General features: G+C 38.7%; 1 protein-coding gene across 3 annotated transcripts; it reads right to left on the reverse strand.

The window, feature by feature from the left end:
- Positions 1 to 4,119: 4,119 nt before the first annotated feature.
- hdgfl3 (HDGF like 3) lies at positions 4,120 to 17,316 on the reverse strand. Of its 3 annotated transcripts, none has more exons than XM_037697667.1 (6): positions 17,061 to 17,316; positions 16,439 to 16,515; positions 11,797 to 11,935; positions 11,415 to 11,576; positions 6,274 to 6,403; positions 4,120 to 4,475 (listed from the first exon to the last, which is right to left on the reverse strand). In XM_037697667.1, exons 1-6 carry the CDS (start codon positions 17,142 to 17,144, stop codon positions 4,432 to 4,434), a joined length of 636 nt encoding a protein of 211 aa, XP_037553595.1. In that variant the 5' UTR covers positions 17,145 to 17,316; the 3' UTR covers positions 4,120 to 4,431. The 3 variants fall into 3 exon arrangements, with proteins under 3 accessions (XP_037553595.1, XP_037553593.1, XP_037553596.1); XM_037697665.1 differs by having other exon boundaries at positions 6,274 to 6,406; positions 17,061 to 17,312; XM_037697668.1 differs by having other exon boundaries at positions 4,442 to 4,475; positions 6,269 to 6,406; positions 17,061 to 17,304.
- Between the last annotated feature and the right edge of the window lie 7,577 nt (positions 17,317 to 24,893).

The following is a 24,893-nucleotide window of genomic DNA, read 5'->3' on the forward strand; positions in this document are numbered from 1 at the left end:
GCAAAGGAAAAAAAAAGACTGCGCAGGAAAAAAAAGACTGCACAGGAAAAAAAAAAGACTGCGCAGGAAAAAATGGCGTACGTCCATTCATACAAAGTTATGCCGGAGTTGTTTGTTGTACACTTGTCATTTGCTTGAATAAAGATTTATTAAAAACATATGCCAGGTCCTGTGGACGGATAGAAAAAGTAAAAAATTAAAATTGTTGAAATGTTTTGTCTTTAATCCAAAAGACTTTGTCAGTCTGAGGAGCTGCAATAAGCTGTCTAGCACCTTCTCATAGTGGATCAACCAGTTTTCATTCATTTATTCAACTTTTATTTAGACAGGTTAATCCCACTGAGCCTTGAGGACTCATTTACAAGAGAGACCTGATTTTAATAAAGAGTGGTGACAACAATGGAACAACAAAGATAACAGTAGACAATCATAAAGGATGCGTACAAATTCAGATTTTTTTTTAACAAGTGAAAATAACATGGTATTTGACAGGAAAAAAAAAAAACAGCTAGGTTGTAAGGCGAAACAGGAACATGTCTGCATTGTTCAAGATGACAGAGAAGTGGATGCTGTATGCTAAATGTACCGAACCAAAAGGACCGTCCGATTACAAACTATGCTGCCCAGTCTGGCAAATCCTGTAAGCTCTACTAGTTTATTATGCTAACCGAAAACATTGGGAGTTGTTTAAATTATTTAATAGTTTTTAAAAGACCAGCACAAAAAAAAAAAAGAACTGTCCAGATGACCTGACTGAAAATTGTTGGATTGTATACCTGGATTATTGAGCATGGACTTTTTTGGTTTTGAACCAGTTTGACATGACTGTCGACGAGGGAGAGGGCAGGCACGGGAGGAGTGGGCGTGGCAAAGAGACCATCTTAGCACCATCATAACTGGTTTGTTCCACTTTGGAGTAAGCTGTTGGGGGAAGAATCAGTTTTGTGTTTCCTTGAAGCCTTCTGGATGGAAGGTGAAACGTTTCAGCACAAAAAAAGAAACTGTCCAGATGACCTGACTGAAAATTGTTGGATGCCTGCATTGGTTTTTCCCAGGAACTTCGCAGATGTTTGTAGCCACTTTTAGAGAGGTCAAGGCCGAGAGCTTCAGATCTTTTTGCAAGATATTCCAGGAAACAGAGTAGGAGAAGGCCCTTTTGCCTAGTTCAGTCCGCACTGAGGGAACACTGCATGTAATGATGTCCTGAGAGCGCACGCTGTAGCTGCACTCACGCAGAGACAAGTAGGTGATGTATGAAGGCAGCAGACCATGATTTAAAGATGAAAATGTACCAGTGAGAGAGAGTTTACATGAAGTTAATGACCAGTTTACCAGTGAATACAGGGTGCAATGGTACAGTAGTTACAGCCAGTGATGAATCTTAGTGCACCATGATAGATAGCATCCAACATCCAACATTTATTGTTGACATTCAAATCAAAAGAGGACCATCAGCCTAACAATGGATCGTTAGCACCCTGATGGCCGCTTGTTATTCACAGGGGGCTGAGTGATACTAGCAATAACAGCATCGTAAGAGGGGGACCGTTGAACATGGAGGCCTCCACCCGTTTAATGATGGATGGTTTCTTTTCACAAAGATGGCCTCCTTTATTCCTCTCTCAAACCATCGTTCCTCTCATTTCGGTTATCATCCAACTGTCCATCCGTCCAGAGGACCTGACATAACTTTGTTAGATTTTTCTACTTGACTTATAAAGCATGCACCATCATCTTCTTCACACATCTTCTTTTCAGATTCTAGGCTATGTCATCACATATCAGAAAGTACAAAATAAACTATCAAACATATTTTTAACATTGCATGACTTCCATACAATAAAATCGGACGATTCAAGTTTAGAGTATCTGCAACACAAGTTTAAAATGTTCAAACGAAAAAAGAAAACGCCTGTTCTTTTAACCCCCAAAACAGCCTTATTTTTTGCAACGCACCTGTATGCAAGAAGCACTGCAGCGTAACTTGCACATTCCAATGAGTTTATTTGGCAAAAGTCTCTTACGTAAACAGTGAAAACAGTTTACAGTAAATTACAAACCTTGTAAGTGTTGAATATGCTCCAACTACAAAAACAAAAGTATTTGGTGGGGAAAAAAGTTTACACGTAGAAGACATAACAGCCATTATTAAAATTAAATAGACAATATGGGTTTGGCTAATTTAAAACAAATAATTTTACGGCACAGTATTTTGTCCACGGTTCAGATGAAACCCATCTCCAAATGCGATTTCTTAAAACACGAAGTGTATTTCTACGTCTGGTCTTACACGGACAAAGAGAAAGTCAAAGCATTTTCATTTTTTCCACAGCAAACCAAAGAACGTGTGATTTTCATCAACCAATAAACACTTTTATATTAAAAAAAGGACATGAAGAACTGCATGCCACTATAAAATGCTTTGAAATGCACATCGATGTATTTCACAAACACACATAGGAACAGATATATTACTTTGTCATAAAAAATGGCATTTATAGTGGTCCAGCTTGAATAGTGGACCTATACTCTACAACAAAGGCAAAATATTTAGATCTAATTAAAAAGCAGTTACAATGTGTAACCCAGCTGTGCACGACACTTCATATATTTATCTACGTTTTCCCATTAATCGTTTTCTGGTTACATTGGAGATAATGACAGTCTTGTAATATTCCACATCAACCTTTATATTTATCCTTAATATAAAAAATGATTATAAACTAGAACTAAAGTGAACAGTACACTGCAATACCCTTACATTTGTCACAGACTTATAGATGGGATGTATGCGATGAATATGACGACTCCAAGTACCATATTTTTTGGACTATAAGGCGCACCAGATTATACGGAACATCAAGTGAAACAAAACAGTCAGATAAGTCAAACTTTATTCAACTCATTCATAATAAGTACCAACATGGTTCAGTTGTAACATGTAAAATACAAAATACACATTTTTGAGTGTCGTGTAACACATAAAACCGGTTTGGGCTCAGTTAGCACAACCAGAATTAATTCATAAGAATCACCGTCGATTTTTGAGAAAATTACCGTATTTTTCAGATTATAAGGTGCACTTAAAATCCTTACATTTTCTCAACAATCCACAGTGAGCCTTATGTATTAATTCTGGTTGTGCTTACTGACCTGAAACTGGTCTTATGTGGTACACGACACTCAAAAATGTGTATTTTACGTGTTTCAACTGAACAATGTTGAGTTATTGTGAATGAGTAAAATCAAGTTTGACTTATCTGTTTTGTTTCGCTTAATGCACCGTATAATCCCGTGCGTCTTGTGTATAAAAACAGACCCGTTCATTGATATTGCGCCTTATAGTTTAAAAAATACAGTAGGTGTGGACAACCAGTATGATTATGGTTTGATATCTACAGTATGAGACTGTGATGCATACAGGAAGAATAACAGCCACTCTAACTTTTTACATCTGGTTGAAATGATGCAACAGCCTTTTATTATATCAGTGCATCAGTCCTGTGTTTTCTGACATGGATTTCACAGTAACCCCCCCCCCCCCCCCCCACACACACACACACACACACACACTACGTTATGGAAGCAGTGTGTAACCTTGTGACTGCTTATATTCAGTTACATTCATTACATGGTCTCTCTTGTAAATGAGTCCCCGTGGCTCAATGGGATTAACCTGTATAAATAACGGTTGAATGAATGAATATAAACGTATGAAATTATAAAAAACGATTGAGATGGCGTTAATGTGATCAGTCAGCTGCAGCTTTGCAGACGACTGAGGTGTAAAAAACAGAACTTGGGTTTTGTTGAGCCTCCAGTTTAAGTATGTTGACCGCCTTTTAACTGGCTACACACGTCTGTTTCATCAAAGAAGCACGAGGGTTGGCTTAACCGTGTTAACTATTATTGCACGGACAATTTTATTATTTACACCTTTTTCTTTATGTAGAAGAAGCACCAAATGGCATGTACAACGCTCATTAAATAACCTTTTTTCCTGCAGCTCTGGGCCGCAGAGCAAAAATCTTACCAGCCTTTTTAAATCAACAGATTTTTTAAAAGCCAGAATAATATTACTAATAAGAAAAACAATGTTTTTCCTGTTGAAGTGGTTCCAGTGTTAAACAAGGACTGGTGAGCAGGTTTATTCAGGAAAGATAGGGCCCAAGAGATAAAATGATTTCAGTTTGTTTTGGAGGGATCATGACCATGAACACTTTTGACTTCTGACAGAGCTCTCTGATTAAGTGCTACAAAAGTCCACAGGATGACTGATGCCAGGATCAGTAAAAGTCTTTCCTTCGTACAAACGCAGTCGACATCCAACACGGAGGTGGAGGTGAAGATGGCAGCCAGCAGATGGTGCAGATGAGAAACCATGTGGTGGATTCACTTCCCTCCGCCGTCACAACTACCAGTGATCTCCCATCACTCTTTGTTTTCATTTAATGTTCTTCCATGAGCAGCGGGTTCTAGTAAGAAAAAACATCAAAATAGGTTCATAAAATAATAAATTACTACCGAACATGAGTGAATGTAATTATTGACCAAATGAGAAGGGGTTCTCTGCAGACCAAAAGTGGGCGTTTCTGGAGGTGTTTGTAAGGTGCAAACAGATTGGCTAAATGTATTTGCTGCTCTTTGGGTAAGTTAGGTCAGCTCTTTTTTAAAACTGAAGGTTTTCTAAGAACCAGCGTTATATCTACTGTCAAACACAAGATTCTCTTTAGTCCTTGGTTGTAGCTGCACCTGACACAGGTTGGCTTGAGTGTGGTCTGGGTACAATGAAATATGAAGCATCTGAAGCGAAACCTGCTCCTATTTGTCAAAAAGTCTGGTCTCAATTAAAGATCGAGTCCTGTAACGAGATAATGACCCAAAACAAACGCTAAAAACAAAATGTTCTCTTTAGAAGTTCTTCTATGAGATCTGATCTATGAAAGGAGCTGAAACATGAAGTATGACCCTTAAAATGTGAGACAGCTGACTGGAAGTTAACCAGTAAACAGAAATACCTGCTCCAGTTGCAGAAATCTTACAGAAACTGACAAACACTCATCTGCAGTGACTGATTTAAAAGGTTGAACAAGAAAATGTGAAGTTAAAGGAAACATCCTTTGTCCCAAAGCCAGTTTAAGCATCATTAATATTTTGGTTACTTTATTTTTCTTTCTTTATGGATCGATTGCAACTATTTTCACATTTTTCAACAAACAAAATGGATTTTGTTTTTTAATGTAATGGCTAGGTTTTAAAAAACAAACATTTAGCCCTCCCCACTACCCATTTATGTTGCTCTTATTTTGAAATGTAACCGGAAGTTCTGTGTTAAGAGGCGGAAAAAGAAGTTATGGAGACGCCGCTGATGTTGAACCGGTTAACACCATAGACATAATATGTCTGTGGTTAACACAATCTGCCAATAACGCCTTGTTTTTAGACATAATATGTCTGTGGTTGGGCAGCACGGTGGCACAACTGGTAGAGCTGCTGCCTTTCAGCGAGCAGGTCCCCGGTTCAAATCCCGGTCCGGGGGCCTTTCTGGGTGGAGTTTGCATGTTCTCTCCGTGCATGCGTGGGTTTTCTCTGGGTACTCCGGTTTCCTCCCACAGATCAAAAACATGCATGTTAGGCTGATTGGTAACTTTAAATTGTCCCTAGGTGAGAGTGAATGGTTGTTTGTCTCGATGTGTCCCTGTGATGGACTTGCGACCTGTCCAGGGTGTCCCCCGCCCCTCGCACAGTGATTGCTGGACATGGGCACCGGCAACCCCCGTGACCCAAAATGGAAGAAGCAGGTAAAAGATAATGGATGGATGGATGTCTGTGGTCAACACAAACAGCTTTTTTTTTCGTTCAGCCTTTTTTTTTTTTGTACAATCAGATGTGGCCCGTCCGACGCGCCCATTTTTATATTGTCCAATCAGATGTGGCTTGTCAGACACGCCCATTTGCATATCGTCCAATCAGATGTGGCCCGCCGTATGCACCTCGTCCAATCAGATGTGGCCCCCTAGATACGCCTTCCGAATTTGTCTGCAGCGATACCTACTTGGACTAAACAGCAAAAAGGTTTTTACAACTTGGCAAGAATTTTAAGCACGGAAATCTGCTCTGCTGCATTTACACACGCTGCAAAATATTAAAGCTTTTCAAACATTTCAGGAGGATTTTCAGAGTTATTTTAAACCGGTGCCCTGTTTGCCTGCCGCTGTGGTGAGTCAGCTGGTATAAAAGAAGAAATAAAGATGCCTAAGAATCCCACCTTACTGTCAGCGGTGTTCTGAATGAAGTCGTTGTCGTGGTCTCCTCCTTCCGAGCTGCTCTTCTGGTCCTCGTCTTTCCCATCTTTATCCAGATCGTCCTCTCCAGAAGAGACCCTCGACACTTTTGAGGCTTTCTGCTGCGGGCAAACACATCACGACGCAGAAAACAAAGATTAGTGACAAAACATCGCACTTCAGGGGATAAACTCACCCGCTCTGAGGAGAAACAAATGAAATGTATAGCAGATAAGTGCTTTTGTATATTCTAATTTAAAGGACTTGTCCACAAAATAGTAATGAGGAATGTCACGTCAAAGGACCTCCCTCCCATTTTTCTTAAAGACAAACTGCTTGCTCCCTTACTATCCAGCCTTCGGTTCAGTCTTATATTGCCATCCGGTGGTTGAAAAAAAGGTACTACTGTACATGCAAAACAAATTAACAAACATTTCTCCTTAAATTTGACAATAATTACTAATTATTGTCAAATTTCAAACAATATTATCGTTTATCGCAATAATTTCCGAGACAAAATTTGTTATTGTGACAGGCCAACTAGAAACATTGATTCACTTCCTGGATGAAAGCCCCACTGCTCCTCCTGAAACCCAGGTTTGACCATCATATTTATTAAGGATGCACAATATTATCGGCATGGTATCAGTTGATATTAGCGATAAAAGTTAAATATCAGACATCGGTCATTCCATCAAAATAACTCACCGATATAAAAGTCTTCTGTTTTAAGTTAATTTTTAATTTAAGAAACTGTCAAATATTTATGTTAATGCACTACTACTTACCGGTATGCACTTGTCACTTGAGAACAGGTTGAGTTTAGATTTGTGAACATTTACAAATTTTCACAGTTCGAGTGTTGTCATTGTGTTTCAGAGAGTAAATGTCATGAATAAATTTGACCTTAAACATAATCCAAGTTGAAGTGTTACATCATTTTCAGCTCCCTTTGTGGCATCTGAAAGGCTGTCACATTGTAAAGTTTGCAGATGATACAGCGGTGGTGGGATGCATCACAAACAACAATGAGTCCAGCTACAGGCAAGAGGTGGAACACCTGGAGAGCTGGTGCAGAGAGAATAACCTTCACATCAATGTGAAGAAGACAAAGGAGATGATTGTGGACTTCAGAAGGAACAAAAACACCTACACCCCCCTGAACATAAGAGGATCTGCGGTGGAAGTGGTCTCCAGCTACAAGTACTTGGGTGTACACATGAATGACAACCTCAGCTGGAGCAACAACACCACCAGCCTGATCAAGAAAGCTCATCAGAGACTCTACTTCCTCAGACGGCTGAGGCGAGCTGGTCTGGGAAGCTCAGTCCTCACCTCCTTCTACAGGTGTGCAGTGGAGAGCATCCTGTGCTCGAGCATCAATGTGTGGCATGGAGGCTGCACAGCTGCAGAAAGAAAAGCTTTGCAGAGAGTGGTGAAGGCTGCACAGAAATCTGTTGGAATCAGTCTCCCCACCATCACAGACATCTACACCTCCAGATGCAGGAAGAGGGCCACCTGCATCATGAAGGACCCCACCCACCCAGCACACACACTTTTTGCCCCACTCCCCTCAGGAAGGAGGTTAAGGAGCATTAAGTGTAGAACCACTAGACTGAGGAACAGCTTCTACCCTGAGGCTGTTAGACTCATGAATCTCTAACTAGAATAATCACTGTGAAAAACCATATCATGTTGCTGCTGATCTGTTTCATGTTGCTGCTGATCTGTTTCAATGTTGATGTGTTCATGCGTGCACATCTGCTCACAGACTCATGTTTGTGCTGATGTTCAATGTTTTATGTTATGAGTGCTTAGTGTATATTTAGTTGATGTTTTTCTTGGTTATATCTTAGATGTTGTTACTGTTTTTCTTATACATTTTATTGTCGGATGTAACTGGGACCTTGTGTACATAATTTCGCTCCACCACATGTACCACATGAGGTGCGAATGACAATAAAGAAACTCTGACTCTGACTCTCTGACTGACTCTGATCTGCATTTGGTAGCAGGCCACAGATCATGCAGAATAATGTAGTATTTTAATTCCACATCAGAGAAAGCCATGCAGTCTCTGTAAGTAGGTCTAGGAAAATATATTTTGGTATCGGACAAATAAGTTTTAACATGTTGGCATATCGAATATCGGCCAAAAATCCAATATCGTGCATCCCTGCTATGTATATATGTCTATTAAATATAGGTTCAAAATAATTACAAGGTATTCTTTACATTCATATTTTAACATAAAAATATAACAATAAAACTTAAATAACATTCCTGTAAAGAATCCTGATGCGTGCTCAATAATCCAGGTAGAAAAAAAAAAAAAATTAAGTCAGGTCCTCTGAACTGAAGAAGTCTTTCGGATGAAAGACGAAACATTTCTACACTTTTCTGTTTGTTTTTTGAACGTCCAGAGGACCTGACTTAACTTTTTAAAGATTCCTCTTAAAGCAATCACGACTATTGGAAACATAGCACCAGTGAACTTGCCAGAAAGGTTTACGTAATGTTTCAACTTATAACCCAGGAAATAGTATTGAGAAGTTTTGTGTCTTTAGAAGGTATTAGGAGCGTTACTGGCCTGGCATGATTACACCATAACTCTAGATTTCCACAGACAAACTCAGTTTTGCTCCATTATTTGGTTTTAACTAGATACATTATTCCAAAAGATTTTAATTTCTGTTTCAAAACATGGCCTAACAGGTCACAATCATAAAACTCACAAGCAAACAAATGAAAAAGCATGACAGTAGGAGAAATGCCAAAATGTCTCCAAAGTATCAATGGAAATGTTTGTAAATTAGAGAGGAAAATAATTTTAAAAATACCTAATTAATGCATTTATTTTTTTTAAGATTATGACATTCTAGCTCATTTATTTCTATATATCTGGTGGCTACACACACACACGTAGTGTAACAGCGATGTGACCAACACCATGCTCCATAGAAGCACTCCATGTCTTTGTATGCAGCACATGTGCCTGATGTAAAATGATGGAGGCCAGTTGCTAGGCAACTGTTGTTGCTAGGGGAAGAGCTGGACGATGCGGTGTGTGTGTGACTTTCAGCCTACTTTCATTTACAGCAGCATTTACACCAATGCAGTCAGTGCCACACAGTTGCAGTTTTTTTTATCAGTTTAAAAAAACTGTTTTTGTAACTAAAAACAAAAATATTTTAAGAAGAAGAGCAGCGTGAGTGTAAAAAAAGTCATGTTTGAATAAGTGTAATGCCACAAATTATGCTACAGGTTGCTCATGGAATGTCACAAATATTTTTTTTTACGGTTTAATGTTTTACAGCTCATCTTTATAGAAAAGAGGAATGTCATTTTTATGTTATTTCAGATTATAATACATTTAATTTGATATTTATGTTAGATTTTTATGTTATAATAGTACATTTAGTTTACACCTGCTGCTGGAATGAATTGGTTTCCCTTTAGAAAAAAAAATTATTAATTAATTTGGTGTCTTGTTCTAATTACTTTTTAATTTTACAATCAAATAATTATAATAAAAGAATGATAATTGGCAACTACACATCATGGAAAAATATGCTTACTAAGCATAAAAACTTAATTATAATCAATTTGTACCTGCTGATACAACTTTGTTGTTTCTTTGTGAGTGTTAAAAAATAACAGTAGAAAAAGACCAACTGATTAGTCATCCAATTAACAAGGACGAGTTTTACTTTTTTCCACACACACTGCTAATTTAAGACAGGCATATGTGTGGGCAGCACAGAGATGCATGTGTCCATGTCAATACACTTCCCACAGCATGTCTGCTTTTCACAGCAGGGGCTCAGTTTTTGGCCCAACATTGGCAAACCCCAAACAATGTTGTCTGAAACTATTTAACAACTCCGTGTTCCACTTTACTCTTGGACAGTTAAACGAGATTACAGTGTGCGGTTTCTAACATCACTTCTCGTGGCCCGTGTAGGGTGGAATACAGTTTATTCCATTTCCAAAACCTAAACTGAGTCTGGAAAAATGTAAAAGATAGATAAAGACCTGCGGACGACCTCGTGATCTGCTGAATACAACGTGATAAACAGGAAGTACCACATGGTCATCTGAATGAAGGTAACTGCAGGTAAATCCTCCATTTTCTGTCATAATTACATTGTATGCTTAAATGCTCAAAGCTAGTTGTGCTTTGTTTTATATGTAGATATATGTTGAAACTTCTGGTTGCATAAGTTCAGTCTTTGTTTATTATGATCAGTTAAAACAAAACTGATTTTGTACAAAGTGTTTATTAGGTTGTGTGATGTAAAGCAGAGCGCTACGTCTGTAGCATCTTAGCTAGCACGTCTGTATTGCACGCCGCTAGCTTAGCGCTACTTCTTGTTGGGCCGTGCTCTCTAAAATAGTTATTGAATCAAGTGTTTACTTATGGGGTTAGATGATTAACAACCCGTTAAAATACAGCAGAACGCAGGAAATGGCATCTACTTTATTCAATTTTTTCTGCGGGAGGACCCCCAGACCCCCCACCAGTATGTCCCCCCCACATTATGAATGTTTCTGATGCCATTGGCCACCACATTGTTCAAGCTAAAGAGCCACTGTCAGCACTGGGGGCCCCTAAAGGTCAGATTCTAGAATCGCCCCTGCATGAGGCTCTGACATTATTTTAAAAAGGTTGATTTTTGGTTGACGAGGTGAAAATGTGATGGTGGCGTTTTGAAGATTTGTTCACCCAGGAGCCTGCATTTAAAAAAGTATCAGTTCATAAAACACTGTTTCTGTGTGGCCACATGGCTAAAACAATAAAAAAGCTTTGAGCATTCACAAACATAAATAGATAAAACATTCCTATGCGAATGGCACCAAGCTCGTTCCACATCGTGCTCTGAAGCCGAGCTGGAGGAACTTCTTTTTGCAGATCCAAACATTTTCCTTGCAAATATTGAGGAAAACAAAATCTGTTTGACCTTACTCCTGACCCTTTCTTTTACAGCATATTGGTGCAGTTACTTTCCATCTAATATGGAACGTATTCCTTAAGGTACCTCTTTGAAAAGAAATGAGAATAAATCATCCAGAGGTGCACACCCATAGCTTCAAAATCCACTGAAGTGAAGTTATAGTTTGGTATATTACCTTGGAAGCAGAAGTTTTTTTCCGTTTAGATCCCGTCTTGTCTCCCTTCTGCTTCTCCTTGTCTTCTTCCTCCTTGACAGAGTCGCCTTCCTCACCCTCGCTGCTGCCGTCAGCAGTGTCTCTCCCCGCCTCTGTTTCTGATGAACTTTGCTGCTGGATCGCCTGTGTGCCACAAAACAACCACCACGGGCTTTAAAAACAAGAAGACAGCAGCACAGTCTTCTTCACCCATTGTCTCCATTCAACATGCTTTTAATTCATCTCGACTTTGACCACACTCCTGCTTTACAGAGTATCATGGCCGCCCGGCATCTCTGTGACCCCTCATGTCTTATTCTCTGTCTTTTCTCTAAATCACATAAAAAGCCGACAACCAACTGACCCGATAGCCTGTGAACTTGACTCCCGGGTTGTTCTCGATCTCCCAAAGGCCTTCGTTGAATCCTTTCCTCTTGTTAGACTTCCCAAATTTGTCTTTATACTCCTTGTAGAGCAGGAGATCCTTCGGGCCCAAGAATGCACTAAAGGAGAGGAAGAAAGACTTGATTCCAACACGAATGACACATTTTGTTGTTTCACTTGGTATTTAGAAGGTATTGTTTTCAAACGTGAACATGTGACATTTTTTTTATTTTACCATTTTTTGGATTAACAGCGAAAAATCTTTGAGACTTGTTCAAAACCTTTATCTTAACGCCCACAGCTGAAAGACGGGCAGTCATTTGTTCTTTGTGCTTGTTTGCAGCATTGGCAAACTATCTCATGAACTACTGGATGTAATTAATGAGACTCTCAGGAAGTTATTACTGGATGTACTAAATAACCTTTAGAATTCAATATGGCTGCTGTAGCTAATCAAAATGTGCACAAAAATGGCTAGAGCTCAACCAGTTTTACAGATACTGAGCTAAAATCTGTCGTATTTTCTGCCATACACGTTGCACCGCCCTATAAGTCGCATCAGTCCAAATTTGTCTAATAAAGTGGAAAAATCCATAAATATGTTGCTTCGACGTATATGTCACATCTATTATGCATCACCGCTAAGGGTGTAACGGTGCACGTGGGTGTACCGAACCGTTTCAGTACAGCATGTTCGGTCCACGTGCGTACCGTTTCGGTTATTTTTTTCACTCATTAAATTTTATTAACGAGAGATTATGCGCCGCGGAACTAAAGTTCCTACGCGTGTTTCAGCACGGCGCTATTACCCTGCAGCACGCGTAGCATTAGCTTCTCGTTGCGGTCTCCTGTTTGGGAACATTATGACTTTCTTGTTAAAAGACAAGTGAACAAATCCAAAGCTGTGTCGACGTTGTTTCACGGAGCTTGGATCTGCAGCAGCAACACGTCGAACTTGTTAACTCACTTGAAACAACATCAACCGAACGTGAACGTAGTTTGGTGCAAACACTGATAACAGCAGCATTTAAACAAACTATCAGGTAATTCAGATCGGTCCAGAGCAATAACAAGATGTAGGAGTTTTTAATCTCTGGATCTACGTTTCTGTTGTTGATGCACCGGCTTTAAGCATAAAGTTATTGAGCCCCTCTATGACATCACGTCAACACTTCAGCCAAAAAGTTGTAGCAGCACTTTATGAAAAAGCTAAAACTGATATTGTCAACAAGCCGACCCCAGATTTAAAGCCCTGCCGCATTGATGATGAGCGAGAGAGAATATCCAACCACCTCATATGATGACTATGCAAGAAGAGGTAACAGAATTGTATTATTGTGATCTAATTAACTTTTTTTAATTTAAAATTATCATCTTATTAACTTTTTTTTTTTAATCTCTGAGTTGTTTGCAGTCTGAGGATGATAGCAGCTGAGTCTTCTTCCTTCACCAGATCACCTCCAGCTAAGAAATCTGTAATGACTGAACATGTTTACTTGGCATATTTTCAAAATAAACATTTTGTAAGTCTTTATTTTGACCTTTTCTGTACCGAAAATTAACCGAACTGAGCCCTCCTTGAAACTGAACCAAACCGAAATGTGATTTTAGCGTACCCCTAGTCACCGCTGACAACCCGGAAACCTGGACCGGTGTTGTGCCAAAAATCGATTGGCTTCCAAATGGCAGCCGCCGGGGCGTGCACGGAAGGACTTTAAGAATTTAACAAGATTAACACTTAAAAACAATTATTTGTTTGCTCAAAATGATAGTAAAGGTGTGTCTCAATCTAATGCTTGCTTAATAAATGCACTTTGACGGTCACATCAGCTGTATTTTCAAAAGCTGATACGCGGAAACATGAACGTGCAGAGGGTGACTCACTGTCCATTTCTTTGAACTTTAACAAGATAACCACCTAAAAACAATTATTTGTTTGCTCGACTTTATAGTGAAGGTGTGTCTCTGTTGAACTTAATAAATTCACTTCAATGGTCAAATCAGCTTCATTTTGCCGGGGCAGTGCAGCGAAATGAAGCTGATTTGACGCTCCAGGGAGACGACAGTGGCAGATATGGCAAGCTGACTGTGTCATTAATAGCCACTTTTACTTTTTATATGACATAACGGCATGCCATACAGCTCGCCTGCCATCTAGCGGCTGAAAATGGTGGTGTTCAATATTTTCAGTCAGAATGAATGAAAGCGGTCAAATCTCAGCCAAAAATTGGATTATAAATATGGAAAAAATCCATAAATACGTCGCTTTGGTGTATAAGCCGCAAGTTCTGCAAAAAACCTGTGATTTATAGGGCAAAAAATACAGTAGTAGCTGAAAATCATTCCCAACACACACTGAGAACTAAATGACCTCACAAGATCGTTGCTTTTTCAGCCTAATTTATTACCTTTGGAAGTCAGCCCAAATCAAGATGGCTGCCACAGCTAATCGACTAGCCAACAGAAAAATGTCTAGAACACATATTCCAAGTGATAACAGATTACTGTGAGGATCTATCTGTTGTGTATCTTGTGATCCCTTTGTTTTTCTGCTCTCCCTCATGTTGTCCACTCCTCCTGCACCCGTCCTCTCCCAAGTGTTTGCAATTATTTTCTTGTTAGCATCCCTTTCTATTCCCTTGTTGTCTGGGCATTATTTCCCATCAAACTCCATGTTCCTGCCTCTGTGTCCTCCAGCGTTTATGTAAGTTTGCTGCCCCGTCAGCTTCGTTTTGTTTTCGGTAATAAATTAATTCTTACTTTATTCTCCGAGTCTCCTTGGTTTACCTGCACTTCTGGTTCTACCACCTCCAGATTGTAACAATTACACAAGATTACACATAATGTCATTCTCAAGGTTTGACCAAAACAAATATAATTTAATCATTTCTCAACATAAGGTGATCGTAGTTAAAAGCGCTTGGCATGAAAAGTGATGGGTGATATGCATTCCTTCAAAGATAACTAGGTCTTTTAATTTGAAGATGGTTCCCCACTGGCTGCAATCTCAGTACTACTGACAATATTTAACATCTGCCATGATGAGTAAGCTGTAAACAGGAGAGCTCTTTACATGCAGGATCAGCTGAGTGAACTTTACAAAGCCCAATCAGTGCCGGAAATAAGACTCTGAACTTCAGAGTATTAGTATTATCTCTCAGATCGGAGACAATGTGTTCATCATAATGGCACTTCTTCCAGCTATATTTAACTGTCAACAATGGTGTACCACAAGGCTCATTCTTAGGACCCACTCTCTTTACAATCCACATAAGTAATGTAGGTCAGAACATCCTGATGCATGCTCAATAATCCAGGTAGGAAAATTAAAAAAAGTTAAATCAGGTCCTATGGACGGGTTCAAAAAACAGAACATTCCTGACGTATCCTTGTTTCTATGCTGACGACGATACAGTTGTTTATTTTCTAGCTCAGGGGTCTGCAACATTTACGATCAAAACAGCCTTTTTTTAACCTTCGTTCACTACTTTAAACACGTCCGGAGCCACAACAAACCTGCTACAACTGTGGTTATCAAGTGGTGGCCCATAGGCCACGTTAGGTTTGCTGGAGGTGGCTTTTGTGGCCAGTAGGGGCGACGTTATAAAGCAAAAAAAGATCTAATGGTTCTTAACATTTATTAAAGTAAAATGCCAAATTCTTGTAAAGAGGGGGGAGGGGGAACTTTTTTTTTTTTTACAATTTTTATTTAATTAAAGAAATCTATAAACTATGCAGACAGTGTTCATATAAAGAAATGAAGCATCAAGTTAAAGCATGTTTTACTCCTCGTACTCGCTCCAGTGTTCCCATATTTGCTAAAGACATGACAAGAAAACAGTTTGAACTGGTCCTTTTTATGTTGTTTGTAAAAACCAGTAAAATTCAGTTTTATGTCAGTTTTGGTCTAAGCTTGAAAGAGCCACTGCAGAGGGACCAAAGAGCCACATGTGGCTCCAGAACCGCAGGTTGCAGACACCTGGTCTAGCTAAATCAGTTACTAAGGTTTTCCAGCTTTTATGGTCTGCATTCAACATCATCCAGTGAGATGTTCCATCCCAAACTGGTGCTAAATGCTGACAAAACCAAAGGGATGTTGTTTTCAAAGAGAAAGTTGGTCCCAGCAGTCCTCACTTCTAACTTATCTACGAATGGTGTTCCTATTGAGTTTGTCAATTCTTACAAATACTTGGGAATCTTGGTCGATGCACCTCTCTCTTTTCAGCCTCATGTCAAAAAAACTTGATAAAGAAATTAAAATTAAAATAGGGTTTCTTTTTCAGAAACAGATCTTGATTAAGTCTGAATGTTAGAAAACACCTTGTTAATGCTTCTTAGCATGCAGTGACATTTTTTTTCCCCAAACTCCTAAATAATAATTTTACCTCATAAATATAAAAACATGTTATTTCACAAAGCAGCAATACAGTGTCCCAGTCTTTTTACACAAGGAAACATGTAAGAGAATGTTCTTTCATGCAACCTTTATTTAGACAGGTAAATCCCATTGAGCCTCGAGGACTCAGTTACAAGAGACCTGAATCAACTGCTTCACAAAACCTGAACACTAAGAGCTTTTTTTTTTTTTTTTATTAAATAAATCAAATAAAGAGAAAACATACGTTTCATGAGTGCCAAAGAAGAAGATGGGGTACTTGTTGGCAGGTGGTTTGACAGCTCCCTCTGGAAGCTCATCAATCTGAAGGACAGGAGACAATATTACAGAATGTGTTACTCATCTTAAACGATGCAAAACTATTCAGAGTTGTGGAGCAAGGGGTAAATGACAGATGCATATCACATTGGGTTTTATGTAAATAAGACAAAATGTTGTTCTCACAATCATCTTGGTGCAAAAGCTCAAAAACTGTAAAGCTGCATTCAAGTCCCTCAGTTTGACCTGCACTCTGCTTTTAAACAAAATGTTTCATTTAATATTAACACTGGTGTTAAAGGTTTATTTAATCTAAAAAAAAGGAAGCAAATACAATAAAACCTAACTATGTGCGTTCAAACTCAAGCACGAGCTGCAGGAGGACGGCAGGCAGCTCCCGCCATTATTTGACGCCAGTATTGATAAAAGCGTCGCAGCACCTGCCCGCTGCGCACACCCACAGCTAGGCGGCTGTCGGGACGAGCTGTCCCCGCCAGCCGTCCGTCGCCCTCCCGCAGCCAAGCAGCGGCCGCACGGTGTCAACCCGACCGCCTCGCTGCGCTCTCAGCCCGGACACAGAGCGGACTCACCCGCGCCGGCCAGTGCGGGTATCCCTTCATCTTGGCGAACACCAGCTCCCCCGCCTTGTACTCCCGCGGCCGTGGTCGAGCCATGTCGCTGGATAAACACTGCGAGATGTGGGATGGTGTTTTGGAGATCCACTGCAGATTTACCCCGCGGGGCTCAAATATCGACCACCAGCGCTTTTTTATCAACGCGGCAATTTACACGAAAAAAAAAGTATTAATAAAAAAATAAAAAAAGAAGCGCGGAAAACAAGGCCTTACATTGGGCTACCTCTTACGCACTAAATCTGGTGTAAGTGTAATTGAGAATAGGCCTGACTTTGCGGAGCGACACTTTAAAAAACGCAATCTTTGTAAACGCTGCCATTTTCGGTTTTCAAAATAAAAGCGGTATTTACAATGTGTTAAATATTTATCTTCAATTTGGGTCGAAAGATTTTAAGCCCTTCACAGCATGGAAAATACTTTTATTTATTTTTTTAATGGTTTTTTTATTAGCTACAGACTCGGGAGACTCATCTTTTGCTCAGACCTGACAGCTGCTCTTAACCATAGATCTCTGAGGTATCAAAGGTTCTGCTTTGGACTGGTTCAGGTCTTATTTGTCTGACAGGAGGTTCTCAGAGTTTCTTAGAGTCGGATAATCTGCTCCACCCAGCACACACACACACACCGCCTTACAATAGCTGTTTTTGTTGTTGTTGTTGTTGTTTTTTCTACTACATACAGTAACACCCCCCTACAATATGTTATGGAAGCAGTGTGTAACCTTGTGACTGCTACATGGTCTCTTGTAAATGAGTCCCCGTGGCTCACTGGAATTAACCTGTATAAATAAAGGTTGAATGAATATATGGAATTCCCCAAAGTGCTATTCTTGGTCCCATTTTATTTTCTTTTTGCATGCCGTCCACTGCAGTTGACACTCCGACCTACCTAGAGTTAATGCATACAGTATTTTTTTAAACCACTACCGTCTCACCGAAATAAAAGCTTAGATTGCTTGAAACATCCCATATTTCAACGAGAATAAAACAAAACTTACTATTTTTGGTTCCAGAGGAAACTGCAGGTTTTACTTTTTTTAAAAGAGGCTTTTATCTAAAGGGAAATTGATTTTATTCTTTAATGACTTCATGCTTTCATGACCTCCCAGCAGGATCACTGTTTGTTGGTGTTGGGCAGGCCGGCTTCTCACGACTGTGTTTAGTTCAGAACGCTGCAGCTCCTCTTTAACAGGAATTTAAAAAAACTGTGACTATATTTCCCTGGTGCTCAATTCCCTTTTTGGAATTGATGATAAAGTTTTCTTATTGACCTATAAGGCCCTGAATGCAGGCTCCTATAGACCTGTCTGACCTCCTACAGCCTTCTGTGCCCTCCAGGTCTTGTCTCATGGACTAGGCTGGTCTACAGAGGCGATTAAGTCTCTAGATGTTGCTATAAAAGTGTGGAACCAGCTGCACCGTCATATCAGATAGACCTAAACTCTCACAGTTTTTAAGCCTCATCTTGAAGCGCGTTTGTACTTACTAGTTTTTATTACAGCATGGGAAGTATGATGTTTTCACTCCATCTTATTGATTTTATTTTGTCTTGTCATGTTTGAAATTATGTTTTACAATGACAGTTGTTTTTAAATGTGTCATATAAATAGATTTGATGCTGTGTTTGATATTAATCATCTCAGACTCTTGTTTCGCTTCATGTACTATTGTTGATGTATGATTTCCACGCCCAGAGCTCGACTGGTGACAGAAGGGAGGGCTTTTATGGTCAGGGCTCCGAATTTGTGGAATGCTCTTCCTCTAAATATTAGACAGGCCTCTTCATTGTCTTCTTTTAAATCATTAGTTAAAACTTATAATAAGGGTTTTAATATCTGTATTTCTTTGTATTTTTATTTTCATTTTTTCCTTATATTGTTATGTATTTTAAATGATTTGGTATACCTTTGAGTTTATGGTGTCATTTGTGATGTTTTAATTGATTAATGTGAAGCACTGTGTAACATTTGTTTAAAAAGTGCTATACAAATAAAGTATTATTATTATTATTATTATTATGTCACTGTTAAAAACTGCCACTTAATTAATGTATTTCACAACAATGTGTAGCAATAATAAAAAATGTTTTTTTGCAAGAAAACTACAGTATGTGTAATCTTTTAATGATAAACGCCATAAAACTATTTTTATCCAAGCATTTTTTTAAATTTTTTATTAAAGGAACTCGACTTATTTATTTAGCTGAAGCACAGACTGGTTGCAAAAAGTTCAGGGCAGTGATGAGAGTGTGATACTGACACAAACACAAAAACATCTTGTTGTGCTGACTCAGCATTGCACTCAAAATAACACAAATTACTGTTTTATTTTTACAAATACAGCATCACAGGCTCAGTGGTATATTGTTTTTATATCCTTCACAAGTCCCATAGATGTAGACTTATGACTCTGCTTTTTGCATGTCAAACAGAAAAACTAAACGTTTGTTAAATCTGAAAATGAACACACTGCTGATGTATTGTCAAAGTATATGCATTTATTTGGGGTTTAACATATTTTTCCATTTAGGTTTGAGATTTTCGTCTTTTTGGGGTCTGCACTTGATTATCCTTCTTCTGCTTCTGAATTGTTGTTTAATTGTAGATCCTATTTGGACTTTCCACCCAAATCTGTGTGGAGCTTGCTGTTGATGTTGGGGCCTTGTCCCTGTCCTCCATTTTACTCCCTCTTAACAACCAGGAGCACTGCAACATGTCACAGACCCGCTGCACGCTGCAGAATGCCTCTGATGAGTTCCTTTGCTTCACATGAGACATACGAGAAGATGTTTGGGAAGGTAATGCTGTGTTCCATTTAAATTTTCACCATCTTTTTTATGTTGGCGGCCTTGATCCATACAACATACTGTACAGTGCAGCGTGCCCCTCGTCCAACAACGATGATACTTTACTGATGGTTGTATGAGATTTAATTATTTCATCCTTTTTCCAATGACCTTAGTACATACAGTATCACCACTGTAAAAGCTGGAACACATACAGAACATGAGCAACTGGTTATTTTATGTTATTACCAGTGGTATAGTCTATACAATATGCTGGTGTATGGAGTATACCCACTAGAAAAGCTTGGGAATTTTAGTACCCACTTAAAAAAGTGCAATGTACAAAGTACATTGGGTACAGTGCCCAAAGTATAAATTTGTTGTGCATTTATTCAAATAAGCATCAGAGAAATATGCTTAAAAATCAAAATAAATTGACGATTAGGCCTGCATTGTACTAACTGGTGTACAGTACTTTGGTTTCTAAGCACAGTGCTGTATACCCACTACAAAAATGTAGACTACACCACTGGCATTCACATGCTGTGTTAATGTGCAAAATATACATTAACTGACATGTGCTCATAAATATTGTATTAAATACTTAACATATCTGTTGCCTCTTCAGAGGGGCTGCTACTACAAAATGTTTACCATGACTGAAAAGTGAAAATTACTGCTGTACTTTGGAAAACACGCTACATAACTGCCCTAACCAGGAAATGCAGATACAAAATAAAAGCGCACAGATCAAACCGAAAGTCAACATCACTGCAGAAACATCTAAATAAAACATATTCAAATCTGTTACAATTAAATGTACTTATGGTTATTTACATACAGTATAATGCCCAGACTCCACACATCAGATACTTTTGGGTTGTACGGCTGATGTTTCAGTATTTCAGGCGCTGCGTAATGTGAAGTGCCACAGAATGTTGCACTAAGTACCATCTTGTAAGCGAGGGTCTTGCTGAGACCAAAGTCACACACTTTGATGATAAAGTGCATGTCCAGGAGCAGGTTTTCACATTGGAGATCTTTGTGGGCTACGTTCATTCTATGAAGATACTGGACTGCCATGCAAACCTGTTGGAGACGTTTGCAGCTGAAATATTCATTCAAGGTCTTGCTGGCAGCAATAAGCTTTGAGGCGTCTCCTTTCAGACAGAGCTCCATCACTGCATAGACCTGCAGATTCAGAGGGCCACAACAAATAATCAAAGAAAGTAAAATGTCCGTTGTGACTGAACTAATCCACCAGTTGTGACATGGCTTGCAAAGAAAGCAATCCACTCATTTCACACGTATCTTCAGAATAAATCTACTCATGTCTTTTGTCTCCAGACTTCCTCTTCTTCATCAGTTTTAACAGACGGGAATTATTAAGAAACCCAGACATGGAATTCCTGAATATTAACATTGATTTTTTTTTTTTTGGCTTTAATTTTGCCTCTTCATTAATATATTCATATCAGGTCTTTATCCATTGTCAGTCATATCAAGCACATTCAAATTGTGTTTACTTCCAGTTGTGTATTGTATCATCAAGTATGCGTGTCTTGATTTGGGCCCATCAGTGGGTGGTGAGGTGGTGGGAGGCGGTTTGCTATCACAAGGATTTCCAGCAGCAAAGAGAGCTGAACAGAGCTGTTCCTGAGCAAGGAGGGGATGCTCGTCGCTTCCTTTAGATTTAGGGCGATTAGTTGTGTCTTTCAGCCCTAGAAGTTTTATTCAAGCGTACTGCCAAAATGTTTTATGATCACATTTATTTAAGCAATGACACACATCTATCTATCCATTATCTTTACCTGCTTTTTTCTTTTTGGATCACTGGTGTCCAAATCCATCAGTCACACAGGTTGCACGTCCATCGCAGGGACACAACCATTCACACCTGGAGAAAATTGATCAACAAGCCTAACATGCATGCTTTTAATCTGTGGGAGGAAACTACAGTACCTGAAGAAAATCCACACATGCACCGAGAGAACATGCAAACTGCATCCAGAAATGGGATTTGACCCGACAACTTCTCACTGAAAGGCAACAGCTCTACCAACTGAGCCACAGTGCCACCAACTTATAGCTGGTTTATTTTCTTTTTTTTTTAAGTTTCTGCATAGAATACAATGCAGCACTTTTGTGCTTCATTGTTTATTATAACACCTGGTGAATGTAAGTCAGAAATGTTTTTTTTATTTATTTTTATATCAAACTATTTTGTGAAAAGGAAAAGTTGTTATAATCTAAAGGGAACAGATATTTTTGTGAAACCAAAGTATAGGACTAGTTTAAGGGGTAGGTCTACTTCAGTACAGGGAATAGGTTTTTGGAATAGTTTGGATGATGATGTAAAAAAATCAAAGTCAATGTTTATATTTAAGAAAAAGATTAAGAACATATTGTTGAATAGATACATATAGATTTAAGTTAGTTAATATCAAACGAAATATAAATGGAAAAATTGTGATCAGTTATGTAATTTTGTTGTATTATTTATAGATGATTATTGATTGAATTGATTGTTTGAATTGATTTTGTTTAAAAAGGGGCAGAAATAATAATATTTTTTTTCTTCTTCTGCTGCCTTTCATTTTATGTTTTGTATTTTACTCTTTTGTTTTGAAATTGTTATTGTGTTTTTAATTTGAAATGAATAAATAAATTAAAATAAAAAATAAAAAGATAAACTAAGTATGCAGCCTTGTTCTAGAGCAGTTGTCACATGATGCTTGCTCAGTAAAAGAGAAAGAAAGAGTGATTGAAGTCAAAGTATCTGCCAAAGCTGTAAAAACATGTAAAGACAATCTGCTGGAGAGTGCAATGCTGCATTTTACTACTACAGTAAGGGTATGTAAGTATTATTGTTGCTACTCTCAGACCATCCAGATAAGAGGCTGAGAAAGCAGCAAAACTTGCTCGGGTAAGAGACACGTAGGAAACACAGGAACCATCACCACATAAACAAGAATACCCAGACAATGGGGAACACAAGAACTCAGACTTACCATACCATACCAATTTATTTATAAAGCACTTTAAACAGTGACAAAGCACACCAAAGTGCTGTACAGGGACAAACAGAACAAGCACATAGCAACAGATTACATAACAGGACACCAAAAACGTAGAAACCAACAAAAACAATAATGGATAACAACAACAACTGCAACATGACCAACACAGTGTGATGCACACAGACTCAGCACAGATCACACAGTGCAGAAAGCCAGGGAATAAAAGTGTGTTTTTAAGTGAGATTTAAAAACTGTGAGGGAGGGGGCCTGTCTAACGAGCAGAGGTAACTCATTCCAAAGTCTTGGCCCTGCTACAGAGAAGGCCCTGTCACCTCTGCGCTTGAGACGGGTTCCTGGGACTGTTAGGAGCAACTGGTCTGCTGATCTGAGAGAACGTGGTGGGACATACGGCTGGAGCAGATCAGTAAGATAGGAGGGGGCAGAGCTGTTTAGTGATTTATAGACATACAAGAGTATTTTGAATTTGATTCGAAGGTGAACCGGAAGCCAGTGTAGGGAGGCCAAAACAGGAGTAATGTGCTCTCTTTTGCTTGTGCTGGTCAAAAACCGGGCTGCTGCATTTTGGACCAGTTGGAGTCTAGCTATGGAGGTCTGACTGATACCAAAAAGGAGTGAGTTGCAATAGTCGAGCCTGGATGTAATGAATGCATGAATTACTGTCTCCAGGTTATTTTTGGACAATATGGGCTTCAGCTTAGACAGTCGCCTCAGCTGGAAAAAGCAGGATTTAACAATCATATTTACATGATTGTTGAGTTTCAGAGAAGGTTTAACGAGGGTACAACAGAAACAGCTGGGAAGGACAAACAGGTAACTAATTATGAGACAGCAGGAGAGTAGAAACTAAGATACACCACAAGAGGGCACCATCCTCCCAATGATGATTGTACAAATAAATCTTTCAGCAGTTTTTTTTGTTATTTTTGGTTGTGTTTTATTATAAATAAAGCCAGTTCAGTAGTTGGCTAATGGTGCCATTAAATTATATCTGCACAAAAGAAACATTCTTTTCACTCTACTGAACAGGGTTGTTGTTGTCAGTTCCTAAAAACACTCAGAGACCTTTGACCTTCATTCCTCTGTAATTTATAGCTTTAAAATAGCATAGATGTCAACGCTACTTAGCTATATTTATTGCTATTGCTGATAAATTTATAATCGCTTTGGGATTTTTTGTTGGTAGAACCTGTAAACAACTGCAGTCGATGAGCTTCAACAGTGAATATGATATTGATTTTATTTAAATTCAAAATTTAAACACATTTAGGTAATTTTGTAAGTAACACCAGACTTTCTATTTCAAGAACGCTATTTAAATTACCCGTCTGTTGAATATATGGCATATTATTTTGATATTTCAAAATATTTTCCATTAAAGTTAACTTTCCAAAGCTTCAAATGTAAGATTGAATTCTAAACAGATGGATAACCTCAACAATGCTTGCTGTAAGGCACAATAAGTGAATAAAATACAAGTAAAGAAAAAGTAAAATTCTTACCTTAGGTGGGATTCAAAGATGTCATGAGTCTTCACAATGTTGCAATGTTTTAAAGACCTAATGATTTCTTTTTCTTGAGGCAAAAAGTTCTCTACGTAAGTCAAATATATTTTATTTTGTGTCAATAACTTCAATGGCAAATAATCCTCCCATGTGAGTTGAGTGTGCTTTCACAACTTTGCCAAATGTGCCTTCTCCAGTTGAGCTCTGAAATGTGTGACCATGACTCTCCATGAAAGTTTTATTCATTCTGAACGAACCACGACATCTTATTCGGTTAATCTGTGGAGTTTCAGGCCATTTTTCAAAGCACTCTTCTACTCGGCAACATTTTTCTTTAATGGTCCATGTAACTTGGTAACAAGTGACAAAATGTCACAACGTTCATGTTGTAGAAGCAAAGATTTTTGTGTTTTCAAGCACCGATGCTAACAACCAGAGGAAGTGAGAGTGCACAACTAGGC

This window comes from Nematolebias whitei, chromosome 2 (assembly GCF_014905685.2).
Source record: "Nematolebias whitei isolate Nwh7 chromosome 2, NemWhi1, whole genome shotgun sequence".
Classification (NCBI taxonomy): domain Eukaryota; kingdom Metazoa; phylum Chordata; class Actinopteri; order Cyprinodontiformes; family Rivulidae; genus Nematolebias; species Nematolebias whitei.